The sequence below is a fragment of the Mastigoproctus giganteus genome, chromosome 8 (genome assembly GCF_048544385.1).
Source record: "Mastigoproctus giganteus isolate SK-2022 chromosome 8, ASM4854438v1, whole genome shotgun sequence".
Classification (NCBI taxonomy): Eukaryota; Metazoa; Arthropoda; class Arachnida; order Uropygi; family Thelyphonidae; genus Mastigoproctus; species Mastigoproctus giganteus.
Genome location: NC_143582.1, coordinates 139,861,606 through 139,872,508, shown reverse-complemented (window position 1 = coordinate 139,872,508; position 10,903 = coordinate 139,861,606). Strand labels below are relative to the sequence as shown.

Below are 10,903 nucleotides of genomic sequence, written 5' to 3'. Positions count from 1 at the left end.
CCCAACTGGCACCAAAACACAAGTACAAGTCAAGCGCCAGAGAGGGTAACGGTGAAATACGATACTGCGAGTGACGGAGATAGACTACAGATTTGTTCACAGGAGAGGACTGCAGCGTAAATTCAGTATACAAACATTAACTCTGTCTTCCCATTGGTTAAAGGTTTTGTAGGTTTATTTTATTGGATGCTCTTAAATTAGGTCCCCAGTGAGGAGGGTGTAGGAGTTCAGAGGCCAGGCGCTGGAGTCTTTGGGTGGCAGCTCACAGGCAGCGGCACCCCAATACTCCGCCGCGCTGCCAAAATTTGTGCACTAAGTTCAAAAGTGTGGACAATGACATCCTTAGCATCGATAGACGCCAGTGCTTCCTTATACCAACCAGCACAACTGCTCAACTGGGTCTATTTGACCTTGGCTGATCAGCCACCTTCGAATGACCAGGTGGGTTGTAGCCTGATATAATCAAGTTGTAATTTAAACTCCTCACATTTTTATTCTTGTTGTTGTTTGTCGTGCATCTATGCTGAATGAAAATACAAGTCATGATCGCAAATGATATTTTTTGATACAGTAATTAATGAAACTAAGCTGTATTCTAATACAGCTTAATACAGTATAGTTATATTACAAAAAACGACTTTGGTCTGCCATAATTTTAACACTAATTAATAGAATAAAAATGATGTGACAATATAACATCGCTAGCTCTAATATCTGTTATCGAAACAGTTAAGTCATCTTACTTTTTAATTTTTGAATTCTAGTTACAGACTGCTAAAATAAAAATGCATAATACTGAAACTATTTTAGAAGCACAGCAGTAATTCTCTAGAAGATAATGCAATACTTTCTTCCGCTGCATGGGAAATAAAAGTATTTATTCATTTCGGTGTTTTACGGTGTTTGGTGTGTTATTATGTACATACAGGCGAGTGTCATACACACTTAATAACGAGACGTCAGAACTAGTTATATATATATATATATATATATATACATATATATATATATATATACACACACACAGAAGTATTTATAGTCTGAAGCAGGACTGGAAATGAAAAATTTTAAGAAATGCTCGTGAGGATAAGAATATTGAAGAATACTAATGCTGTTAACGTGTATACTTATACTCAGGCCCGGCTCAAGGGTATATGGCGCCTCTAGGCCACATTGACTGATGACTCCCCTAGGCAACATTGACTGATAGCGCCCCCCCTCCCGTCGATGCAAAGATTTTCATTTTAAAATAGAATGATTAAATTTACATTTAATTTTAATATTGCTTGTTTTTTAACATGTTAACACATGAAATACACAACGTTTTCCTTGCGGGCTTTGTTTTTTGGAGAAGCGGGCGGCGTTTGCACCCCTAGGCACTGTCCTACTCGGCCATACCCTAAAACCGGCCTTGCGTATACTGACATTACCGATGCGTACGGTAATATCAGTATAAATAAATAAATAAATTTTCTGTTTATACTCCGGCACGACAACCAAGTCAGTAGAGTTTACAATAAGTCGTCAATACAAATATTTATCGTATTTAGTAGTCACGGGCTTGAACCCCGGTTCACTCAAGGAACGCGTTCTATGCACTCTCGCTCCATAATAATCTTAAAACAATACGGCAATGTCAGTATATAAAATCTTAAAACAATGATGGTAATCATGTAAAACATTTAGATATTTTGACAGGTTGTAATGCACTAAGAATTCTCTTGAAGGAAGAATCATTTCCGAAAGAAGTGAAGTTGCATGGAATTCGCTACCCAGATCATGGGAGCTAAGGGACAATATCGTCCATAATTAGTTTGTTGGAGAGTTGCCGAAACGTTGAGCAATCGAGAGAGAGAGAGAGAGAGAGGCATTAAAGTTAACTTCAAGCAGTGCCAGACACAATCCACAATGGTGAATGGTGTTAATAAATTTGTAATGAAGTATAATTCGATATATTTTCTTTTAATTACTCAAAGGTTTATATATCTCATGATTTCTCCCTCGTCACAATATCGCCTTAAGTAAATTCTTAGAGGTCATCTGGTTTGAACACTTGTGTGTATTTAAATGGTAAAGTTAATCACTTATACACTGATTGTATCATCAGGTTGTGGTCAACGTACGCGATCACAAATAAGGAGGTTGCCAGTGCGAGGGCATACGCTGCCACAAAAAAAAAAAAAAAAAAAAAGTACTGCACATTTTATTATTATTAATTATTGTACCAGGAGGTTCTTACCAACTTTTACCAACCCCGCCATAAATTATCACACAGATACAACTTTCTTTCTTTATAATGATTTTTCCCCCATGTGTGAATGCAGTAACATTCACACATGGGGGAAAAATCCATGTGTGAATGCAGTAACTGAATTGCAACGCTGCAATTCCTGCTCCTATTAATAACTCATTACGTTACCAGCCATGATGAGTTTGTTAACTTCTCTGGCCTCAGCCGTCTAGAGAATAAACGGCGATTTATTTATTTATCTTTTTATGGCTAATATACGCTTACTTTAACACCCTCTTTATTTATATAAAAATAAATAAATCTATAAAGAGAAGAACCTATAAGATGATTATGGAAAGAAACTTTCGAATGGAATCAGCTGAAGTTTCTGAAGCTGATTTAGAATTTCAAGAGCCTGAAAGAAGTAATATGAAACTGAGACAGTTTCATATTCACAAATAATTCTGTTATTATTAAAACCAGCCTACGCACTTTCCTTCTCAAGGAGGTAACGTCCAGCTTACCTTTGGATTTCTAAAAATGGAAATTTTTGGAAATTCGAAATTTTCCATTTTTCAAAAATTAATTCTTTTAATTTTTAATTGTCGAGTAGTTTTCCCAAATTATTAACCTGAGCATATGGATGTCCGTAAATAAGTAACAAAAATATCAGGGGGTAGATTTTAATATGGACCATATCAAAATGCCTGCGCTAGATTACTAACAAAGTGAGTCAAAAAGATTACTAACAAAGTGAGTAATCAAAAGATTACTCACTTTGATAGGTCTCTGAGGAAAATCCGATCCTTCGATAGGGCGACCCACCGAAGGTTCGAGTTTACATCAGATTGTCACGTTTTCCTTGTCCCTATTTTTAGCGTAATTTTCAGGTGTCTTCCTCCCAGCCTAAATATTTTGGGGATGCTGTTTTGTTGAGTTTTTTTTTTTTTTTTTTTTCTTTGAAAGCTGTTTTTCTGAAGTATACCTTAGCTAAATTAACAATAACTAAAATTAGGCGAGTTGTTGAAGTAAATTCTGTACCAGGTACATATGTGTCCTGCCGCTAGCATATTTAATGTGTTTGACATCAAACACGTCATCAGCAGGCGTTAAAAACTTTTTAATTTTCAGATACTGTATTAATAAAATCCATGTATAATAACATAACAATGTTTTTATTTTATTAATAATAATTACATATCGGTTACTGAAAGTACTGGTGTGAATACCACTACAGTTCTTCCATTACGTGTAGTATTTATCGAAAGATCTGATGACATGTCCAAGTTGAAGCATGTTTACGTGCACATTATCCCGTTTATATTGATCACATGTTCATATTTTCCACTATCCTCAATATTACTGAAATTTTCAGAGGTTTGAAAGTTTTTCCTCTAGTATAGAGCTAAGATGAAGCTCCGTGCAAAATTTCATTAAATTTGGTTCAGTAGAAGGTAAATTAATGTTGTCATCATACAAGTATGATTGCAACAATACAAGTTACAATAATTCGCTACTGGCGGAAGCTGAAGAGTTTTTCGTTACAAAATTTTTGTAATAACGCCAGTAAAAACGTTTTTAACGCCAATAGGGGCTCATATGTAGTGAGTATGGGCTTGGCACACCCAGGGTCCTGAGTTGGATATCATCGTTCTTCTCTTTCTTGGTGATTCCCTTCTACTTCTCTCTCTCTCTCTCTCTCTCTTTTTATATATGGTGCAAGGAAGCGTCAGACTTTTGCTGCATCAGCTGGCTAATAATAATAATATTGTGTGAATGTTCAGTGAATGAAAGTTATTATTAATTGCATGTTCCATCTTAGTCTCTTCACTGGACAGACTGATGGCTATGCAGGCCCTCAGGGGCCTCATAGTTATCCAGGCTCACACCATGCTGTAGCTTTTTCTAGCTGGTATGGCATGGAATACTGACACTGGCCATTAGGGTAACCTCCAGGCCAGTGTGGGACAGAGCTGCAAAAAAGCACGCTCCACCATATGAATCTCTTTCCCTAAGTTCTTTTATTGTTATCACCTGGGGTGGTTGAGTCTCCTTCCCACAACCCTGGTTGGTGGGGTGAGCCACCCCGCACTTTCAACTCCCATCCTGGACCAGGATGGGCGTCCTGTACCAGGGATCCCCTTATTGTCTCCCCTTTCAAATCAGGCAAGTGCCTCAACTATTGCCTCCCCCTCTGTTCTCTGCTCCTTTTACCCCATTCTCTTCCTATCTCGCCATTATCTCTTTTCCAATAAAAAAAATTTTCTCTCCTAATGTGTCCTGGCCCTCCTCCCCGGGGCGGTGATGGAAAGTGGGGGTGTTAGTGGCTCTCCACAGGCCTCTAGGCTAAGTGGCCAGAGGAACAACACATAGGTCATTTCCTGATATCTACTCAGGAAATGACCTATGTAATTATTTACCTGTGCATTTGTAGTGCGCAGCATTCTCAAGGTCGAATAAATATCACTATGTAATTATTTACCTGCGTTTACATGGTCACTTAGGAAAAGGCCTTTTGCTTCGGGTTTCACAATGCATGAGGAATATTGTTGCATCCCAAAGAGCAGGACTAAAATATTTCACTGAAATATTTACAAACTATACAAATATTTAAACTATTTACAAAATACTAAATTACTGTATTTACAATTTATACAATATTCATTTATACAATGTTAGACAGGGAAGCACGAGGTTGGTGAACTTTATGAGGCAGTTGTCAATAATTAATCGCATTTGTAGTGGCGCAACTGCCTCGCCCTCTTCTCCTATTGGCTCGAATAAATATCACTAGGAGGAAAACTTTTTTAATGAATAGAGAGATAATAATAATAATACCGTATTGGTAATTTAGCTTGGAAATGAGCATTATCGTAATAAACAGACACATATACATTTAACAATTCCTAGTTCAGAATAGTTGGGAAGTGATGCTGAAATGCAGATAACAACTGCATATTCTTCATGCTCAAGTACAACTGTGGTGTTGTATCGTTTTCAAGCTTTATTTAATCTTGGCAAGTAAAAGCATTTTATAATTACACTGGTCTGCACAGATTTTGATGTTTCCAAAATTCATGATATTTTGGGTGTACTTTTACTACTAATATAATAAATTAATCTAACATACAGCTTTTTTACAAATAGAATTTGTAAAACATCTGTATTTAAAATAATTTAAAATAACTAAATGCAACAAGGCATAATATGTTAAGAGTAACAGTTTTATATCTATATAATATCGGTGGATCACCATAGATAACTCTTACAAAAAACTACGATAGTAGTGTGGGAGGCATCATTTCCTCTGTATCTCATATTGTGCTCATCCTTCACGAGTTGCCATGGTATTGCACTACTTCGAATAAGTAACGCTTCACTAATAGAGGAGACTATTGTTACTTATTCTCGGTGGGCACCAGCACCCAGACGGCACCGTTTGAAATATGGTATGGGATAAAGATCTCTGTTATCCTCATACTATCCCTATTAGACTTAGAAAAGCAAAAAAGATGTAGGACGGTGATAGTTGGAGAGGAAGAAATTATTATTATTATTAGCCATATGGTGCAAGGAAGTCTGAGGCTTATGCCGCACCAGCCAAAAAAAAAAAAAAAAAAAAAAAAAAAAGCTGAATTACCCTGAGAGAGAGAGAGAGAGAGAGAGAGAGAGAGAAAGAGAGAGAGAGAGAGAGAGAAGTCACCAAGAAAGAGAAGAATGATGATATCCAGCTCAGGACCCTGGATGTACCAAGCCCATACTCACCAGATGTGAGCCCCTGGGGTTATACCGCCGAAGGAAGAAAGGGACAGTTACTTCTTCAACTCACACTACCCAAAAGCTCGCAAATTCCTCGAATAGGCAACGCTTCCCCAGTAGAGAAGATTGTTGTTAGCTATTCTCGGAAGAGAAGATTGTTGTTACCTATTCTGGGAAACTCCGTGGCCATCAGGCTCCTCATACAGCACCGTTTCGAAGCTTGTTGGCGTCTCTTCGGTAGGTGGGCAGGTACCCCGGCGTTACAGACCAGTTGTGAAGATAATCACACAATATGAGAGATGCCAAAAGGTTTATATAGTAATATTTAAAATAATTAAATGCAACAAGGCATAATATGTTAAGAGTAAGAGTTTTATATCTATATAATATCGGTGTGGATACACCATAGATAACTCTTAAGGATGAGCATAATATGAGATACAGAGGAAATGATGCCTCCCACACTACTATCGTAGTTTTTTTTTTAAATCTGTGTGTTTGTAAGAAAGCTGTACGTGATAGGAAAAAACAAAAGTAGTACCAATATGCGTACTACTTCGTGACTGACATGTGTTTTGCCAATTTATCAATAGTGAAACAGAGAACTTTCCTAAAATGCAGACCGCTGTTATTTAACAAAAAACAGCATAGAATATTTTATTTTATCCCCATTTTTTCAGTAAAATAACTATGCGTGAATATTTTTTATAAAGGATGAATGTTCAAAGGAATGAATATTTTACAAAAAAGATCAGTTTGATGGTGAAGATCAGCGGACAATATGTATGCCATTTTTAAGTACCGAATATGGTCATTGTGCTGATATACAACTTCAGTAAAATGAAGAAAACACAAAAAAAAAAAAAAATGGCCAAAAATTTCAGTGTCAAGTGTTCGTCGACGCCCTTAATGCATATAACAATTCATATAGTGAGAAGTGATATTCTTATATCACGCCTCACTACATGAAAAAGTTTCGGTAATAATGAGAGTAGGGTCTGGATGCAGTGGCTCCCATATTAACACGGTTTCATTGCAGTTTCTTCAGTCAATCGACTTTTTTCACTTTGTAAAGTGGAATACTTTTCAGTGAAAAACTTGCAGCGAATTAGGAAAGATTTTAATTCTTTGAAAGAAAAATGAAAGCGCTGCCAGTTTTTATCATTTTTGTGAGCTAAGAAATATGAGGACCTCTAGTAGAGGATGCTATTGTTATTGTTATTTTCGGCGCGAGGCCTGCTCAGGCCATATTACGCCTTAGTAGAGGATGCGGGGGTATTTCAACATAATAGAAATAAAAATTCGTATACGTTACCTAGATCAATTCAATTATGGAGAGACTTTCTGATCTCACTGATCACGAAAAAGTCTCTCCACGATCGGAATCGAATGCAGGTAACGCGTATAAATTTTTTATTTTATTTCAAGTATTGCGTTGAAACACAACTACAAGTTATGGCACTGTATTCCACAGGACAAACGCGGTCCAATTTTAAGGGTTAAATGTTAATATAACAGTAATGGTTACCTTTAACAGAAGTTTTACTTCCTACCACGCTTGGCTGTTACCACTTGGACAAAATAAGTTATTCACAGTTTGGCACATGTTCGCTAACAGAGGCCACCAACCAGCTAACGAGACGCCAGTGAGCTTTGAAACATGCTGCATTTGTGAGGGTGGTAAGAGTTTGGTCTCTTCTCTTTCAGGCATCTATTTCTCGTCTCATGTCTATTTCCTCTTTCTTGTCCTCAAGTTGTGTTCGTCTATCATCTATAATACTAATTTTTGAGATTTAGAGTAGTTTTTTTTTTTTTTTTATCTCAAAATTAAAGCAGCTGTCTTGGAGCTATCTTAAATGTAAATTTTTAGTATAGCCGATACAACAGTGGATGTAAAGGGAATTCACCTATTCAGGTCATAGTATACAATTTAAAATGACATTAGCAATTTATGCGGAAGGGGATGAATCAAGCTGGTTCACTTGATATCAATGGTTCCAGTGTTGATGATCCTGCTCAGAGAGCTGACAAACTGAACGGGTATTTTGCATCTACATTCAGACATGAGGAATTCTGTAGGAAGTGGAGGACAGAAGCTTATTAAACTCTAACAGGGAACTTGATAATTGTGTAATAACTGAAAGCAAAGTGGAGGAGAAATTGTTGAAGTTAAACATAAGAAAGGCACCTGGGGTGGATGGGATCTATCCAGTTATATTAAAGGAGGCGGCAAAGGAACTAAGCAAACTCTTAGCCATAATTATGAGAGCATCCTTGGACTCAGGGGAGGTCCTTGCGGACTGGAGATGTATAAATGTATCTCCAATTCACAAAGGGGGATCAAAGGGTGATACGAGTAATTACAGGCCTGTCAGTCTAACTTTTGTTTCGGGGAAAATAATGGAGTCACTAGTTAAAGAAACATTGCAGGATCATCTAGACAAGACTACAGTAATAATTCAGACACTCATGGGTTTCTTAAGGGGAAGCTTTGTCTTACCAATTTGATTGGATACTATGATGTGGCCACAAAGGAACTGGATGCAAAAATAATTTTGATATCATATACTTGGATTTCAGGAAATACTTTTCATACTGTTGCACAGGGAAGACTGCTGAACAAATTGGAGCAGTATAGCATTAAGCAAAGGTTGCTACAATGGATGGAAGAGTGGTAGACAACAGAGAGTGGTAATCAATGGACACTGCTCTTCGCGGACTAATGTTATTAGTAGAGTTCCCCAGGGTTCGGTGTTCGGCCCATTATTGTGTTGGATATTGATCAATGATATTGATGAAGGTATATCAGGTTTAATGTCCAAGTTCGCAGATGATAGGCAGGACGCAAAGGTAGGCAGGATTGTTAATAACAGTAATGACAGTATGCTACTACAAAGGGATCTAGAAAAGTTGGGCAGATGGGCTGTGAAGTGGCAACTGAAGTTTAGCATTGTGAAATGCGAAGTACTGCATATGGGGAGAGTACTGCATAGAAGTAACCTCAGAGAAACGTACGAACTGTGCGGTACTACATTCAGATTGGTAGAGAATGAAAAGGCCTAGGGGTAATTGTGCAGTCAGATATGGAATTTTCTGAGCAGTGCAGGTATGCTGCCACAGCAGGTCGTGGAGTCTTGTCAATGATATACAGGAATTTTTCTAGTAGTGATAAGGAGGTAATTATCCCTTTGTATAAGGCAATGGTCAGCCGGCGCCTTGAGTACCGCGTACAGGTCTGGAGGTCTCATTTTAGGAAGAATGTCAGTTGCTAGAACGAGTACAGAGAAGGGCAACAAGGTTGGTGATGGGAATGAAGAGATCCTCTTACTAAAAAAAGGCTTACGTTTTGCAAATTGCAGCATTTGGAGACTAGGCACCTGTGAGGTGATCTGATTGAGGTGTATAAGGCCTTAAATGGTATGGGTAGGCTCAATATTGATGGGATTCTTCCTCTTGCTCAGATTACGAACCTGAAGGGGCATAAATTCAAATTGAGGAAAGACAATTGTAGAATGGATGAGTGGAAATTTGCCTTTAGCCATCGGGTAGTTGATTGCTGGAACAAAGTTCCATCTGTCGTTGTGAAAGTTGATAACTTAAATAAATTCAAGGAAGAACTGGACAAACATTTAGAGCAAATGTATGTGTGAAACTGGAATTTTTTTTTTTTTTTTTTTTTTTTCTGGCTGATGCTGTATAAGTTTGCTTTCTTGCATCATATGCCTCTGCTAATGCTAATGCTAACTGTGACAACGGTATTTCTCTCCAAGTTGAACACAATGCTGAGGAAGCGGCGCTTGATTTTCATTGAGAGCAGAATATCGCTTCATGATCGACATGGAATGCAAGTAACAAGTACGAATTTGAAACTAAATTCCTCAACATTTTACCAATGTAAAAATAATATATTTTATTAAAATATAAACGAAATAGGCGACCGAAATCGAATGGAATTCTCTATACTGGAAGGATTCTGAAAAAGCAACTGATTATAAACGAAAGATCTGGCGAAAAACAAGACAGAATTTTCGACCTCAGAAATGAGCCGTGGGTCGATTATTTTTGATCCAAATTCAAAGATACACCAGCACAATGGGAGAATTCTGGTTTAAGGTTGTGCTGTGAACAGGTAAAGTAACGGTGACTGTTTTCTGGTACTGTCATGGTGTTTCCTCTTCTTCGATATTTTCAAATCCCTGAAGATAATATATTGCACAGTTGAGAAAGAATTAGGAGTCCAAATCGCAGATTTCCTCTCTTTTAAATTAGTGCATACTGTTCTAGTACAAGAATATTTAGTTTTACTGGGAGAGGAAAACCATTAACAGTTTTTGTAATAATAATAGGTAGATTTGAAACAGGATTTTTCCCAGAAATGCTAGGAGGGATTATATGTTGAAAGACTTAAGACTTGAACTCTGCAAGTCTTCTGTAGGGAATTTTTTTTTTCCCGCAAAAGCCTTGGGTTTGTATTTTATTAATCGATGGAACAAGAATATAAATGATTTTGGTGATTATTTTTTAAAATAAATTTACAACACAATAAAATAAACGAAAAATAAATGTACATAGACTATGATTTTCGAGACGAGTCATGTGTACGCCTGATGAAGAAGGGTTTCCCTATGTGCCTAACTCGCACAGATCTGTTTGCTGTCTATGTAAGGTTAGTTAAATTAGTCCACTTTAGTCCACTGTATTGCTAGAGAACATCCGATGGATACACGCCAAGTGATCCAAATACAAAAATGGCTGAGTTACCTGGTCTCAGACATGGGTAGCTTTGTTTTTTCTCCTGGAAACTCGGGGTTTTTTTTTTTCCATCAAAACAGCAAATCGACCACAGACAACACGCAATTTACAGATACGGCGCAATATGGCCCAAGTTTCTGATGCCCCCAAAACCCTAAACTT

At 37.4% G+C, this 10,903-nt stretch overlaps 1 protein-coding gene across 1 annotated transcript in view; it reads left to right on the top strand.

The window, feature by feature from the left end:
* The first annotated feature begins 227 nt into the window (after positions 1-227).
* LOC150081856 (zinc finger CCHC domain-containing protein 24-like) overlaps positions 228-10,903 on the top strand; it is a 209,628-nt gene continuing 198,952 nt past the window's right edge. Inside the window, exon 1 of the mRNA XM_090378947.1 lies at positions 228-441. Within this exon, the coding sequence (XP_090235073.1) occupies positions 334-441 (108 nt within the window). The 5' untranslated portion in view covers positions 228-333. The remainder of the gene's footprint in view (positions 442-10,903) is intronic.